This window comes from Balaenoptera acutorostrata, chromosome 15, assembly GCF_949987535.1.
Source record: "Balaenoptera acutorostrata chromosome 15, mBalAcu1.1, whole genome shotgun sequence".
In the NCBI taxonomy this organism is placed as follows: domain Eukaryota; kingdom Metazoa; phylum Chordata; class Mammalia; order Artiodactyla; family Balaenopteridae; genus Balaenoptera; species Balaenoptera acutorostrata.
Window position 1 is genome coordinate 58953070 of NC_080078.1, and position 17432 is coordinate 58970501.

Genomic DNA, 17432 nt, shown 5'->3' on the forward strand with positions numbered 1-17432 from the left:
ATGACAAGGGCTGCATGACACGACCCACAAAAAGCAATGGCACAGCCTCGTGAGCACAGTAACTGCGGGGAGAGCAGGTGGGACCCCACAAGGCCTCAGAGGTCAACCTGGGTCTCCATGGGCAGCGAACGGACTCACGCTGGCTCCATTCCTCGGCCCAGAGGAAGCAGCCAACCTCTACCAAGACTCCATCTAGAAACCTGTCTCTCCTCAAGCAGCCTTTTCAGCCTCCCACACGCAGCCCCTCCACTAGATCCAACTGAGCCAGCCTCCCAGGCAGTTTCCAGCAAGCACAAGGCAAGGAGCAGAAGGTGGGAGAGCCCCGCCCTGCTCTCCATGAGCTAATCAATGGACACCTCAATTCCTCCCTTTCTACTAGCCTGAAATAACCAGATTCCCCCCACTCCTTGAAAAGCTGTCGATACTGGCAGCCCTCTTTGTCTGCTTTTAGTCTTCCAGATGTGCTTTTTCTACTAGCTTACTCACTTCCATCACATCAATTATCCCTCCACTATCCAAGGAAATTCTGCCCAGGGGAGAAGTCCTTTCCCTCCAAACAGACCTTCCCAGGATCTACAGTGTAAACAAGCTGGAACTGCCCTTCCAAAAGTTGTTTAACTGTTAAAGTTACAGGCACAGAATTAACCTGCCCAATAAGTCTGTAGAACCTTGAAAAATGTTTTTCAATACGTTCACACAAGCTAAATGCACACCAGAGTTAATGCACAGAAGATGATCTCCAAGGCCACACTGAAAAATTGTGATTAGATTATAATACATAGTATCAACAGCTTGCCTTACATTTAGCTAGTTCAACAGGACACAAAACCACAGCCCGCTGAACACAGAACAGCTCTCCTCTCCTGAAGTGGTTCCACAGAGTGATGCTGAATTTCAAAAATACACAGCAAGTTGAACAAAGATATACTGAAGAGCAACTTAAATACAGAGAATTCTCACCGACATGGACATGGTCCACTTTTTTTTTTTTTAATATATATCTTTCCTTACTGGTTATTAAGATTTATCTTGATGACTTAGAAAAATACATTTGTCCTTTATCGCTTTGATTCAGGTAGTACACAATCATAAAACTGAGTAAGTCTCTTAAAAAAACAAGTCCACAGATCCCATTGTGGAAGGTTCCAGGAACCCCTCCCCAGGTAATCAGGGGATCTTCAATAGCTCAAGGAGTGCTCCGACAGCTCCAAAATAACCCTGAAAAAAAAAAAAAAGAAAGAAAAAGAAAGAAAGAAAAATAAGAGCAATTCTCCTTTGACTTATTTAAATTACCATAAATATGATTACAAGCATTAAAGCCAACACAGTCCTTAATTCCTGACTCCCATTTTGCTGAGCCCAAGGCCAGCCTGGGAGCAGAGAAGCTCTGCAGAGCTCCTAGGCAGGGGGGGAGGACACTCTGGCACATCAGACCAGAGCCCACAATTGGCGATCCACAAGTTATGAGGCCCAGAGCGGCCCAGTTACCCCTGGTAAAGGACGGTACCTGGGCCGTCTCCTGCGGAACGAGGCGGTGAGAAGCAACAGGGGCCTGGAGCATTTCCAGACAACTCTGGGATGAAGGGAAGATGAGACATGAAGTGCAATGAAGGAGAAGCGGGGACAGGTCACAGAGGGAGAGGGCTGCCTGGGCTGAGGGTGGAAAGAAGGGGGTGGGATAGGTTCACGACTCGCCTGAAGAAGGGGATGAGGGTGGCAGAGATGTTGATGTCCCTCCCACACATCCGGTCACACCACCCCTGAGTGAACAAGGACACAGGAGCAAGAGATGTGGAGAGCAAGGAAGGGGGTTCCATACAGGATGTGCAAAGCTGAGGTGCCCCTGGCAGCCAAGCAGCCACACCCAGAAAGTCACCGGATGTCTGGATTTGGAGTGGGGCAGCAGTCAGGGCAGTACTGGCAGAGGTGAGCAGCAGAGAAGTGGACAACAGAACCTTCAGGCAACGTGTAGAGAAGGGTGAGGACAGAGGAGCAACATCTGAAGAACAGAAGCAACTGAGGGGAAGGCAGAGGCATGAGACAGAGAAGCAGCAGCTGAAGGAAGACATTACAGGACCATCTCCTGAAGTAAGCAATCAAGGCCAAACACAACCAAGACATGACAACCCAAACACGAAACCTAAACAAGGATTAAATATAAAAGAAAATGAGGCAAAACCCATACTGGCAGAAATCAGCAGGAATCAGAGAATAATCGTACAATGATATGGAATCCATCAAGGTCTCCAAAGGATGCAATCAGACAGTAAAGTACTGTAAGAAAGAGAGAAGTGACTGAAAAAGGAATATGGGAAGATCCTGGAAGACCTGCTATGGATTAGAAGAACATATGAGGGACTTCCCTGGTGGTGCAGTGGTTAAGAATCCGCCTGCCAATGCAGGGGACACGGGTTCGAGCCCTGGTCCGGAAGATCCCACATGCCGCGGAGCAACTAAGCCCGTGCGCCACAACTACAGAGCCCATGCACTCGCCCGCACACCTCAACTAGAGAAGCCTGCGCACTGCAACAAACAGCCCGCATGCCAAAAAGAAAGATACCGCATGCCACAACGAAGATCCCGTTTGCCGCAACTAAGACCTGACACAGCCAAATTAATAAATAAATATTAAAAATAATAAAAAATAAATAAGCAGCCACATGAATGTATTATGAGAGAAAGTCAGAAACTGTAGAAGAGACACAACTGAGCAAGACTCAGCCACACTCAGAAACCCACAATCACAGCCAGAGGATAGAATTCAAGGGTGTTCACTTTATTCTTTTTTTTTTTTTTTAAATTTTTTGGCCACGGCACGCAGGAACTTAGTTCCCTGACCAGGGATGGAACCTGCGCCCCCTGCAGTGGAAGCACAGAGCTTTAACTGCTGGACTGCCAGGGAAGCCCCAAGGGTGTTCACTTTGTAACAGATAGCTCTACACATAAAGTGGTTTTCTGTATCTGTGTTTTATTTTACAACAAAAGAAGAAGGGATAAAGTTAACCATTATAGTGAGTTCCACTGAAGACCCAAAACCTACTATCTAGTAAAAGACAGAGGTTGTTACAAGCCAAGAAGTGTAAGATGAGAACAGTAAACAATGAAAGAGAAAGGCTTGAGAAGAATCTATACAAAGCTTTCACAACAGTAGACACACTGACTTCAGTGTGCAGACAGGAGAATATTTCATGACTCAGAGAACCTAAAATAATCAGAGTTCCACAAGTACGGAGATCGACATTAGAGCCAGAGGCATGAATGTAAATGGAAAACACAGAGACAAACAGAGCCAACAGGCTAACTAGAGAGGAAGTCAAAATGGGAAAAACAAAACTTCATAAAGGGTTCATGTCGTAATTATTATGATATGAAGACGTAAGTTAAAAAAAAAAAAAGTTAACCTAAGAAACCTCCACATTCTGCCTTGAAAAAGGTTCAAAAGAGGTAGAAACTCAGCAGGAGGCAAGTTATACTAAGATACAACATTAAACAGGGTTTCTTTTTATTCTAATATTAAGCAAAATAAAACAGGTCAAAGATCACAAAAAGCAAGATGCATATAAAAGGTATAAGAAACTGATAATTCAGTACCGATTTACTAATATAATAAGATTAGAGGTAAAAAGAAAGATAACTTAAACTTTAAGCTTTTTAATATGGGGAATTATACACTTTGGGTTTTAACTATGAACTTAAGCAACTTAAAAGGAAAAACTTAAAGCAACCTTAAAAGAAAAAACAATCTCTTCATATTACTTCAAATCCTACTTTGATTTCTGTCAATTCATAGAAACACTGTTAAAGTAAATATGCAAATACAATTCTGAAAAATGTTCATGATAACACTATCTACAATCCACTTTAACACTTGAAAGCCTCCAACTGCCCCACAACCAAGGGGAGGAAAGAGAAAGTCCCTTCCATAGCTCTGGTTCTGTTCCTCAAACTGAAAAACAGAAAGGCACTTTCCAAAATCAGATTATCAGGTTGAGCAATTCAGTTATTCTTTTCCACATAGCCTGTCTATGTGTTAAGTTCTTATGATAGTGTGGCTCTAATCCTGGAATGCTTTTTACTGATCTAGTTGTTTTTAGAACATACATCTTAAATAACTGGCAAACTGGCACATGAACTATATCAATACATAAAAACTGACATCAAAAAATGAAAAAAGAACTCAGAGTAAGTGCATTTACAAAGTAAGTGCAAATTGCAATGGGGAAAATATAAAGGACGGTTCAGAAAAGAATATGGCATCAGTAATATAGCTGGCTGTTCATCAAGACTTTCTTCTTTAAAACTGCTGAAGCTCAAAATTAAATTAACCAAATATCTACCTTACATTAAATCAGGTAAGAAACAGCTTTTGAACATGACCAAAGTTAACCCATATTATACAAGTACAGAAACCAATAAGTACTGCTTCAAATTCCAGCGCAGCATGAACTGCATGCCCTTTATGAAGGTAACGTGTCACAGGAAGTAAGTCTGCTTACCTCGTGTTCCGAAAAAAGTGCTTTCAACTGTCCCTTGGACCAATAATCCAAAGCATATGCCAAAAGCCGCATGGCGATTGTATTAATTCTCAAGAAATTTCCAACAAATACCACCTGGTTAATGTTCTGAGCACATCAAAAAAAAGGCAATTAGTTTTCATCTTAATTTCTGTTCTCTCATAAAAGCTACCCCAAAGAGAGTACCATGTACATAGTTTTTAGCAGCAAGTTGACTGCTGATCAAAAAAAAGTATTTACATTTAATCCAGTTGATCCAGGGCTACTTAAATTTGATCCCCAGACAACTCTAAACCTACTTCAAAGTATGCCAGAAAATGTCACAGGAGAATACAGATTACGAAAAGCATTTGAATTAAATTTGATAAACAATAACTACAATTAAATAAAAAGTTTTATACAGATAAGTAAAACAATATTAAGACCCAATTCTAAGAAGAAAAGTAACACAAATAGGCAAATTATACAAGAAATATCACAGACAAAAAAATTCAACCTCACTAAGTAAGCAAAAAAAGTAAAATTTTAGATCCATTAAAAGTTAGCAAAGAACTCCAGATGTTGGCAGCTTCCTTCCTTGGATGTCTGAGGGACCCAAGATCTTACATCCTGCGGAGAAGGAAGAATTCGAACATCAGCAGAAGGAGCTGGAAAAAATCTGCAACTCCATCATTATCAAGCTATACCAGAGAGCGCAGGAGGCATACATACCAGGAGGAATGCCTGGGGGCCGAGCTCCCCCATCTGGTGGTGCCTCCTCCGAGCCCACCACTGAAGAGGCTGATTAAGCCAACCTAGTATAGATTTAGCATTGTTTCACAAAAAACACTGAAGGACCCAAATGTGTAGCAAATTCCAAGGCAGTTTTAAAGCTGAGCTGCTATAGTAAACAACTGGGCGTTCTTGATACTTGAACAGTGAATATGTACACAGGGAAAGGAAATAACATTGCACTTTATAAGCACTGTATTGTAAGTGGAAAATGCAATGTCTTAAATAAAACTGTATTTTAAATTGGCACCATAAAAAAAAAGTTAGCAAAACAAACAACTAACTGAAATTCTACCCCCAATATTAGTTAAGTTGTGGTAAAACCAATCCATTCATTCATTGCTAAAAATGATCTAAATTGGTGCAGCCCTTGTGCAAAAGCATCTTGGCAATACCTATCACAATTCATAAATATTATATTCTTTAGATGAGAAATCTCACTCCTGAATAAGTCTCTTATCAAGAATAAATCCATCCAAGGAACAGCTTCACGCTTAAAAATGCTTTACTGCAGAGCTATCATCGGCAAGCAACCAAATGCCCAGTTCTATGTGAATGACTTATGACATAAAAAGAAATTAAATATACAACCATGCAATTTATAATATTTAAGTAAAAAACGTAGAATGGTATGTACACCGACTAAAATATCTTAAAATACATAAGCACAGGACTTAAAGGAACATGCAACAAAGAAAATAGAAGTGTTAAAATATTCAAATAAAGAATTTTTAACTTCTTCATGCTAATACAGTATTTTTAACTAAAAATGAGACAATCCTTTTGTACCTGTTGAGGTTTCCTTTTTAAGTCACATGCTTATATTATCTATTTAAAAGAATAATTTTAAACAAAAGTGTATAAATAGGGATAAGCTATAAAGCTGCACCAACTGGATCCCCAAGGGAAGGCCATTCTTAGTTCTTTCATAGCCCTGTACAATGCTGCTTGACCTGAATGCTACAAGGCAGCACTGTAAAGAAGCTGAAAGCACAAAGACAGCTCTGCTGCAGTGGAGGGGGAGCAGGGTGGGCATGCCTCGGCCCACTCAGTCTTCTCCCAGCTTCAGTGCCTTCCTCTGGATTCATTCCCAGGGACTCTAGAGCTCAACAGTGGGCGTGGCGTCTAGATTCAGCATCACCATCCATCACCACCACCCAACAGTCCCCATCATCTGCAATACTGGCTACCTTCCCTACCTTCCTCTACTTTTTCCTCTACTTCTAGATAGTAGTAGTGTTTATCTTGAGTAAGGAAAAAAAAATCTATTAAGATTAATCTACATGTGAAACGTTTTAACTTTGCCAATGAAACAAACTCCACCACTTACGACTACATTTAGGCACTGTTCAGAGAAAACAGACGTATACAAGGCGGGGCCCACATAGTAAGTTCTGTATTTTCCTCAGAGCAACTAAAAAAATCCATGTCCCCTTACTTCATTAAGGGCACACATTCTTGCTATTGAGCCAATGTTGTTGGTGATGGTGATCAAAGTCGCTCTGGCAAGGTCCTCTTTACTCACAGCTTCTCGCTTCTCCTTGCTCATCATGTTTCCAAAGCTATGATGGAAAAAAAAAATCTCATTGCTAAACCAAAGGCAACACAGCTCAACAGAACTTAATGTTACTTTACTAAGACAAAAGTTACTTTCAGGGCACCATTGTTCAAATATTCAAACATTTTATTACAAAATAACAGAGCATCTGCTCAAATAGAAATGCAACTTCAAGAACTCAAGCATTCTTTTTTTTTTAAATAATAGGACACAGAACTTTATTTTACTTTAGTTTTTAGTTTTTTCCTCAAATATTTTTTTTAATGAAGTTTTATTTTATTTTATTTTTTGGTCACGCTGCATGGCTTGTGGGATCTTAGTTCCCTGGCCAGGGATCAAACCCATGGCCCCTGCAGTGGAAGCTCGGACTCCTAACCACTGGACTGCCAGGGAATTCCCACACCTCAAGCATTCTGAATGAGCAAATGGCTTTCCCTGTGGTTTCGGCCAAAATCTAGCTTTGACGCCACATATCTGCACATTCAGATCCGTTGAAAGCACCATGCTCCTTCTGCAACCAGGCTAAGTTTCAGGAAGATGCCTCAATTAGCAATTCGCCCCCAACTGCATAGCTGTTCCACTCAGCTGAATGGTCACATTCACATCTGGTAAACTGCTTTATCTGACATCTGAGTCCCTGAGAAAACTATTTAAGAGTTTCAGATTTCCCTAGAAGATCAGGTATTTCAAAGTACCTGACCAGCAGAATTGATATATAAATAACTATGACCTGATCACAAACACAACCAATCAGAAAAGGAAGTGATTATCATTAAGCAGATGCTACAAACATAGAAAATGGAATCTACAGCATTTACAAAGTACCTAAAATTAGTAAACAAACATGTATATGAGTGCCTTTTCTATTATTAAAAACCATGTGCCCCAATACACAAAAAAGCAACTGTATTTCTAAACAATCCAAAAATGAAATTAAGAAAACAATTCCATTTATAATAGCATCAAAGAGAATAAAATGCTTAGGAATATATTTAACAAGAGAATAACACTTGTATACTGAAAGCTACAAAACATTGGTAAATAACAGCAATGATCTAAATGGAAAGACATTCTATCTTCTTGGGTCAGAAGACCTGATAGTGTTAGGATGGCAATACTTTCCAAAGTGACCTAACAGACTCAACACAATCCCTGTCAAAATCCCAGTTGCCTTTTGGTGCAGATTATCAACAAGCTGATCCTAAAATTCACATGGAATGTCAAGGGACCCAGGTTAGCCAAAACAATCTTGAAAAAGAAGATTAAGTTGAAGGATTCACTCTTCTCAGTCTCAAAACTTAGTACTACAAAGCTACAGTAATCAAAGCAGTGTGGTACTGGCATAAGGATAGAAATATAGATCAATGCAATAGAAATGAGAGTCCAAAAATAAACCCATACATTTATGGTCAAGTGATTTTCAACAAAGGGGCCGAGAGAATTCAATGGGAAAATAATAGTCTATCCAACAAATGGTGCTGGGACAACTATATATCCTACATAGCCACATGCAAAAGAATGAATCTGAACCTCTACCTCACACCACACACAAAAATGAACTCAAAATGGATCATAGACCTAAATGTAAGAGCTAAAACTATAAAATGCTTAGAAAAAAATACATAAGTCAGTCTTCATGATCTTAGGTTAGGCAATGATTTCTTATACATGATATCAAAAGCACAAGTGATGAAAGAGAAGACAGATAAGAATGAGTTCATCAAAATTTAAAACTTCTATGCTGCAAAGGCCACCATCAAGGAAGTGAAAAGACAACCAACAGACTGGGAGAAAATATTTGCAAATTATATACTTGATAAAGGACCTGTATCCAAAACATGTAAGAATTCTTACAATTCAATAATGAAAAGACAAAGAATCCAACTAAAAAATGAGCAAAGACTTAAACAGACATTTCTCCAAAGAAAATAAAGAGCCAATAAGTACATTAAAAGATGTTCAAAATCATCAGTCATCAGGGAAGTGCAAATCAAAATGAGAGATCCCCTTACACCTATTAAGGCAATTAAAACCCAAAAGACAGACAATAACAAGTATTGGCAAGGATGTAGAGAAATTTAAACTCTTATATACTGCTGGTGAAACTGTAAAATGGTACAGCCACTTTGGACAACAGTTTGACAGTTCCTCAAAAGATTAAACACTGAGTTACCATATGACCCAGCAATTCCACTCCTAGGTATATACCCAAGAGAATTAAAAACATATGTCCACACAAAGACTTGTACATGAATGTTTATAGCCCCATTATTCATAATAAACCAAAGAGTTGAAGCAACCCACAAGATAATCAACTGATAAATGGATAAATACAACATTCTATATCCATACAAAGAATATTATTCTGCAGTAAAAAGGAACAAAGTACTAATTCATGCTACTACATGGATGAACCTTGAAAATATTACGCTGAGTGAAAGAACCCAGTCACAAAAATCACATATTGTATGATGCCATAGAGAGACAGAAAATAGACTAGTGTTTACTAGGGACTATGTGTGGGGGAATGAAGAGTGACAGCTAACAGATACAAGGTTTCTTTCTGGAATGATGAAAATGTTCCAAAATTGTATTATGAAGATGGTTGCAAAATTCTATAAATATACTAGAAACTACTAAATTGCACACTTTAAACAGGTGACTTCATAGTATGTAAAGCTATTTAAAGGGTAAAAGATATACCCAATACTTAATATTTTATTCCTGTATTTTTTTTTAATTGGGGTATAGCTGATTTACAATGCTGTGTTAGTTTCAGGTGTACAGCAAAGTGAATCTGTTATATAAATAAATATAGCCACTCTTTTTTAGATTCTTTTCCTATATAGGCCATTACAGAGTATTGAATAGAGTTCCCTGTGCTATACAGTAGGTCCTTATTAGTCATCTGTTTTATATATAGTAGTGTGTATGTGCCAATCCCAATCTTCCAATTTTTCCTCCCCCACCCCTTACCCCCCCGTAACCATAAGTTTATTTTCTACATCTGTAACTCTATTTTGGTTTTGTAGATAAGTTCACTTGTAGCCTTTTTTTAGATTCCATATATAAAGTGATATCATATGGTATTTGTCCTCCTCTGTCTGACTTACTTCACTCAGTATAAGAATCTCTAGGTCCATCCATTCATGTTGCTGCAAATGGCATTATTTTGTTCTTCTTTATGGCTGATAATATTCCACTGTATATCTTGTATTTCTCAGAGCACACACGCCCCTTTCCCTTACCTTGAAGCCACAGCCCAGCCTGGCAGTCCAAACCTCTCATAGTCCCCTCCATAAATGTCTCGTACTAGTTTATCCACTTTGGTGCTATCTCCACGTGATGCCATTTCAAGAGCTTCTTCAAATGTGGTACAGCCAGTAAGAAGACAGCAAAGACCAAAAAACGTTCCTCCTCCAAGACTGTGATTAAAAACAAACATAGTATTATAACATTTTTCAAAATAAGAATAGGAAGGTAATACTTATGAATCCAAAACCATATTCATGTATCAACCCACTCCTGCCCCATCCCAATCACGCAGATGCCACTAAGTAGGAAACAAGTCTGTGAAAAGATAAAAATAAAGTGTCTAATGGACACCTTGAAGATACCATATTCACATAAGCCAAGCAAACAAAGCAGCAAAACACAGGGCCCGCCTCTTTACCCATGTCCCCAATGCAGTCTGGTCACCTGCTGAGTACTAGGAGCCTCAGGTGCAGATCAGCCCACCAGGGCCATGGTGGCACCTCTTCCCTTTCTCTCTCCAAGTGCAAGCCCCGAGTCATCCTCATCCAAGCATCTTGTCACCCTGGGTCATCAGCCCCCCTTACCCGACTAGAACTCCTCCATGAATGTATTTTCTCTCCCAAAATTACTCCTCTCATTCTTTAACTGACACCTGTTCAAAAACGTGTTTATCCCAATCCCCAGCTCCTGTTTTTCCTCAAGTGATCGCTGATCCTTAAACCAAAAGGTATTCATTCTCATCTGCCACCTAATCCTCCCTTTTCAGACTACCCTCCCCCAAACATTTTTCTATTGCTCAGTACCTCAACTTCTAGATCTCACGACATCCCCTGGCCATGTGTATGTGTGGATACATGTAAAATCTAAACTAGTTCAAAGCTGGGATCTTGCCTTGCCTTCTCCTTATAAATGCTACCTAGTAGCTTTGGTTATTTTATGGTATATGCACACCATAACACTATCTGAGGGCAGGGACCTTGGGCTCAATGAGTCTGCTGATGAGATATTTTATGAAACTATGGTAATGAAATCTTCAGCAATAGAGATTAAAGAAAAGTAGACCATGAAATCAGAATTTCCAAAGAGAAACAATATTTGCTTGTATAATCCCAGAGAAACATATCTTTCACATAATTTTAACAGGTTCTTGAAGATGTTCTTACATGCAGTACCTGAAAACTCAGTTTTAACCCATTATGATATCAAGAATAAATAATGACCTTTATATAAAAGACCTACCTGGTACCTGTGACCCGCTTATAATTATCTTTGGAATATACTGCTAAGATGCTAACCCCAGAGCCAATGTTCACCAGGAGCAGAGGGTATGGATTTCTCAAATCAAATGGTAACTTCTGACATTTTTCAGAATCAGCAGGGTTTTCAAAGTAATAGCACTGTGACCGTCCATTGAATCCAACTGAGTCAATGTATAAAATTCCTTTTATTAAGCAATCTAGTTCATCAAGTTTGCAAAGCTGAAGATCACCTATCTGTAATGAAATAAAAACATATTCAGATTTTTTAACAAGCCAAGCAGAAATAAAAACTCCGTTTAATAAGGCATTCCCCTCTACATAAGACAAACCATAAAAGTGCTCATGGATGTGTACTATTTGTGCCTGCTTTACAAAACAGATCTGCAGACAACAAATATAGGGATGGAATGACAAGACAGAATTCTGTGCCCACAGACCCAACACACTCAAACCACCGCAGCAGCTGGAGAAATGTGCCAAAACCCAAGCAGAAAACAAGATGTCTGCTTACGGGAACCATGAGGCAGGAGCACAGCTGAGGTCACAGCCCCATCAGAAAGCAGACTCTAAGAAGTCTAAATGATGCAAGGACCTGGAAACACATGGCAGGAGCCACAAGGAATCCAACATCTACCTTCCAAAGACCATCTTCAAGGCTACAGAGCAGTATCAAAGTAGGCCACACTTTATTATTAATAATCTGCAGCCAAGGGACTGAAAGTATCCAATTAGAAAGTAAAATACTTCACTATTTAAACTGATTACAGCCTCAAGGGATGGGGGGAGTTTAGCAGAATCAAAATTTAAAACACTGTTATCAACTTAATTTCATTTAAATAATTAATAAAGGGATGATTAAATTATTATTCATATTATGAAACACTGTATAGCAATTAAGAATGAAGAGGATCTTTATACAAACATACATATATATCAATATATATACATTTTTTTTTTTGGCCGCGCTGCAAAGCATGCAGGATGTTACTTCCCCGACCAGGGATTGAACCCGGGCCCCCTACAGTTGAAGTGCAGTCTTCACCACTGGACCGCCAGGGAAGTCCCAAGAATGAAGAGGATCTTTATTCAATTAAGAATTGAAGTGGGAAGAACTCCAAGACATGTTTTTAGTCAAAAAAAAAAAAAAAAAAAAAAAAAAAGCTGAGAAATATTTTATACAATATGATCCAATTTGCCTTATTTTAAAACCATATTTATATGCACGTGTATGTGTCATACACAGTCATACACAGAAAAACTAAAGATACATAAACTTTTAACTGTGGTAACTTTGCAGAGATGATATAAAGCAACTTACACTTTTTACTCTATGAACTTCTACCCCATTTGAATGCTACCAGCATTATCTACCTACTCAATATATGTGACAAATACAAAGATGCCTCAACGGCCTAAAGCACCTATTTCTGTTTAAAACCAAGTTTAGCCCTGCAAGTCCTCCCCCTTTAATTCAACTCTCATTTGATTACATTATACTCAATTTACTTTGATCCAAAGGATATGGAAGTTAATAGGTAACTTCATCTTAATCCTTAAGTAATCCCTAATTACGAATATTAAATTACTCCTCTGACAAACCCAAGCCCTTGAAAATGTTCATCACTGTCCTTATTTTATCTGCTCATGCCCTCCCTGCCACGATGAATTCAATTCTGATTTCCTGACACTTGAATCTCAAGTGTCAGCATTTTCATTTCAAAGCAAAATCGTTTTACACTGGTAGCCTACTGGAATAAATGTAGTTTTCTGCCATTGTATGTCAAACCAATACCTCCTTTTATCTTTCCCATAATTCATGTTAACCTGAACTGCCCTGCTGTGCTATTATTCCTAATGAATCCCAGCCTAATTGACAGAGTCAGATGACCAAATACGTAAGTTATTTCACTAACTCAAGTTACTCATAATGTATGTGTTGCACCCACAAGCAAACTCAATACAATGTGAGGAAATCTGATTCACATTAAAAAAGAAACAGGGTAAACTCCATATTTTTAAAAATACTTCACTGTGGTTTATTAGATAATAGTTACTCCCGATGCACAAACGGGATTTGTTAGGCATTTCATTTTCCCCCAGTTTTCAAGGACAGCGCTGGTGCATACAGATGAGAAACCCCAACAGCCTAAAAGCCAATCCCTAAAGTCTAAAATCTACTCTGCACCTCTCCTTGGATTAGCACACAGCACACAACCTCTGGTAACAGCCCAAATGGTATTCAAACATGTTCCAAAGGCATCTCTACAGGGTCCCAGAAATCGAGAGGTTTTCTCCTCTACCTATCAGTTATAATCCAGAGTCCACTGTGACCGCAAAGGAGGGGGACCTCCTCTCCTCCTGCTACCTTCCCGTTTACTCACAGGTAGAAAAGAAACCACTGAAAACCAACAACCAAGGAAAATTCAAGCAAACAATGCAAAACCAGTTTTAAAATTCATGTCAATTCTATATTATGGTTATGGTCAGTTATGGGAGAAAGGAGATAGAGGACAAAGAAAGAAAACAAAGTCACAAACCATACAATGACACGCAAGGTTCGGGGGGAGAAAATGAAAAACAACATAGGCAAAGGCAGAATCTCTGTAATAACAGTCTCATTGGTGGCATTAAAAACATGGTCACTAAAGATATTTTAAATCTACACTGCACTCTGAAGGTCAGAGCCTTGGCCAATTCGCCTATCAATTCTCCCATCTACCCCCACATCCACCCTCAAATGACCTAGCCTCAAGGCCTTACACACAGTGTTCACTGAATGAAAACAAAATCAAGGGCCCACTGGCACTCCCCCTACTATCCAGACTCCTGTTAACAAGTGTGCAGCTCAGGACACATTAAAAGGCACCTGGGGAGAGCAGACTCTGCTGTCAACCATCTCTGACTAACCCTGAGGCCTGGAAAACACTGCTTTGGACCAGAGTTCCTCATATTTCTAAATAGTAAAATTGCCAAGAAACAAATGAGGGGGATAAGAAAAATTATGTGGTAGATAAGATTGGAAACAATTTTATAACATGAAATGACATTAATTTTTTAAATTATTTTTCAATCACATTGTTTAAGACAATGATATTGTTCCTCACTGGTAGTTCCTTCCTGTGCTTATTACAGCTTTACTATTTTTTCATAGTAAAAGAACAACAAAATGCTATGCTGTTAGTGCTTCTGATTCTCATCAACTCATCTGAATTGGGCAAAAAGTAAACTATACAACAGTCTCTAGATGGCAACTCCTATCACTAATTGATATTTAATCTTAACTTGACTCAAGAAAATTCAAGTTCCATTAGAGATGGAAATGATTCCACCACTTGCTATTGGTATTATTTTTAACAATCAGATTACCATAAATTGTATATAAGCTAAAAAATGCATACTGTGAGAAAATCCTCCTCAAATTTGTACGCTCCACCTCCAGTGGCACAAAAGACAGTGTGGAGACTCGAGAAGTTTTTATCTCTGCCCATTTGAATAAAAGCAGGCATGTCATGAGTGGGAAAGCGTATAAAGTGCAGATTGCCTTTGCGTCCACACAGAGTCAGATCCTTCAGCTCCAGGTGCACGTCCCGAATACCCGTGGACCCATAAGCCACATTGGAGGTCAGGTACTTTCGAATGCTTTTAAGACTTTCCACTTCTTCCTCTTCTTCTTCAGCAGTGATGTCTTTGGGTTCAAAATAAACCAGCTTGACCAGAGTCCCACCAATATCCAAGCCAAACCAAGGAAAAACTAAATGGGGAAGGAAAAAAAAGTCAGAACAGCTTTTTTTCTGAAAACTAAATTTACACTTATTAGACTAACAATTTATTTCATACCTTGAGGTTTCCAAGAACTATATACACAAAAAGGTTTTTGGGAGAAGAAATGTGATTGTCTAATCTGGAAACAAATCTTAAAAAAAAAATTACAAAGATCAAAAAGAAAAATATCACAATGTTAAGCCAACACAACCCTCTTAGACAAGCCCAAACTGCACTGAGAAATATTAAAAAACAGCAAAATGACTACCCATTAATCTCAACTCTGAAAAAAAAGATTGAGAATGAAAATCTTCATCCTTGCCCTTGCCTTAAAGAAATGTTGAGGGCTTCCCTGGTGGCGCAGTGGTTGGGAGTCTGCCTGCTAATGCGGGGGGCGCGGGTTCGGGCCCTGGTCTGGGAGGATCCCGCGTGCCGCGGAGCGGCTGGGCCCGTGTGCCACGACTGCTGAGCCTGCGCGTCTGGAGCCTGTGCCCCGCGGCGGGAGGGGCCGCGGTGGTGAGAGGCCCGCGCACCGCGATGAGGAGCGGTCCCCGCACCGCGATGGGGAGTGGCCCCCGCTTGCCGCGACTGGAGAAAGCCCTCGCGCGAACCGAAGACCCAACACAGCCAAAAATAAATAAAAGATTTAAAAAAAAAAAAAAAAAAAAAGAAAGAATAAAATAAAAATGGTAAAAAGTTTAAAAAAAAAAAAAAAAGAAATGTTGAGACTTTTCAGAGCTTTGGTTTAGTACTCAAACTAGGGCTAGAGGAAATTCCCAACCCTATGTAACATATAAGCTCCAGTGGTCAATTTCTCTCAAACCCTGATATCAATCAATCCATCAGGTTTCAATGGCCATCAGTGGAACAGGTGTTTCAAAGTTAATACCCGTTCCCCAAAAATCCATCCCAAAAAATCCATCCCAGGACTTCCCTGGTGGTCCAGTGGTTAAGACTCCTGCGCTTCCAATGCAGGGGACGCAGATTTGATCCCTGGTCGGGGAACTAGGATCCCACATACCACGTGGAGGAGCTTCAAAAAATAAAAAAAAATCCATCCCAAAAAATGGCTTAAGGAGACTGGATCAAGATAAACTGCATTAGCTATACATGCCTTCTCCTCCCCCCTTAAATAATCCTAGAAATGACTAAAGATATAAACTTACTGATTTTCTAAAATAATTCTGAGAAACAAGAAGTGATACCATCAGCAGAATGAAGTTGATAGAGGCAATAACTGTCCAGAACCCTGAAAAGAGAAATGCTATAAAAATTGGGAGCAGCTATGAAGGTGCGGGGAGCAGATGGGTGCTCCATCCAAGCTGTCGATGGGGTAGCTGCCATGGGGAAACAGAAGCAGGCTCTGGTGCAGTCATAGTGATATGGTGGGGAAATACCCTTGGCACAACTGGACAGGCCAGCCACTCCCCTCCCCCTCCTCCAAAGAGGCAAAGTCTTCACTGGGCACAGGCACTTGAGCCCAAGCATCAGTACGCATCCACGTAGCTGCTGTTACCCAGAAGAAGTGGGAAGCCCCCACATCTGGCCGTATTTCCCATCTCTCCCCTACAATCCATCCTGACAGACTGGTAAACAGACACTGCACTCACTGACAGGAGAATAGCAATCCTTAAACCAGAGATGATCACTTTACAAACCAGAATCACCAAAAGGGAAAAATCAACAACACAAAACCAAGAAGCTAACATCTGAAGAAAGAGTTGCAGGAACAAAGAGGAGGCTTTAAAAGAATCATAAATATCCTCCAAGGTAAAATGAGATTTCATCCATGAAAAATGAATAAACTATTGTAAATCAACTATACTTCAATAAAAAAATAAATTTTAAAAATGAATAAGCCACTGTAAAGAAAAATTAGAAATTAAGAAATGATTGCCAGCTGTGGTAGTGGCTGTTAAGAATCTACACATGTGACAAAATTATATAGAACTAAATACACATATACAAAAGAGTTTATGTAAAACTGCTTAAGGGCTTCCCTGGTGGCGCAGTGGTTGAGAATCTGCCTGCTAATGCAGGGGACACGGGTTCGAGCCCTGGTCTGGGAAGATCCCACATGCCACGGAGCAGCTGGGCCCGTGAGCCACAATTGCTGAGCCTGCGCGTCTGGAGCCTGTGCCCCGCGACGGGAGGGGCCGCGATAGAGAAAGGCCCGCGCACCGCGATGAAGAGCGGTCCCCGCACCGCGATGAAGAGTGGCCCCCGCTTGCCGCAACTGGAGAAAGCCCTCGCACGAACCGAAGACCCAACACAGCCAAAAATAAATAAATAAATAAATAAAATCAAGTAAAA

At 39.9% G+C, this 17432-nt stretch overlaps 2 protein-coding genes across 5 annotated transcripts in view; one reads left to right on the forward strand and one right to left on the reverse strand.

The window, feature by feature from the left end:
• Window positions 1–777: 777 nt before the first annotated feature.
• Window positions 778–17432, reverse strand: part of PANK2 (pantothenate kinase 2) — a 28602-nt gene continuing 11947 nt past the window's right edge. For 2 of the 4 annotated variants that reach the window (XM_057529108.1, XM_057529107.1), the window contains exons 3-8: window positions 14756–15108; window positions 11338–11591; window positions 10092–10268; window positions 6724–6847; window positions 4497–4622; window positions 778–1218 (exon numbers count right to left, since the gene is read on the reverse strand). In XM_057529108.1, coding sequence (XP_057385091.1) covers window positions 1168–1218; window positions 4497–4622; window positions 6724–6847; window positions 10092–10268; window positions 11338–11591; window positions 14756–15108 — 1085 coding nt within the window. In that variant the 3' untranslated portion in view covers window positions 778–1167. Of the gene's footprint in view, window positions 1219–4496; window positions 5124–6723; window positions 6848–10091; window positions 10269–11337; window positions 11592–11868; window positions 11887–14755; window positions 15109–17432 lie in introns of those variants that run through there. The other 2 variants (XM_028162257.2, XM_057529106.1) reach the window with 2 other exon arrangements.
• LOC114235713 (uncharacterized) overlaps window positions 1823–17432 on the forward strand; it is a 30686-nt gene continuing 15076 nt past the window's right edge. Inside the window, exons 1-2 of the mRNA XM_057529705.1 lie at window positions 1823–1926; window positions 14797–14983. Coding sequence (XP_057385688.1) covers window positions 1823–1926; window positions 14797–14983 — 291 coding nt within the window. The remainder of the gene's footprint in view (window positions 1927–14796; window positions 14984–17432) is intronic.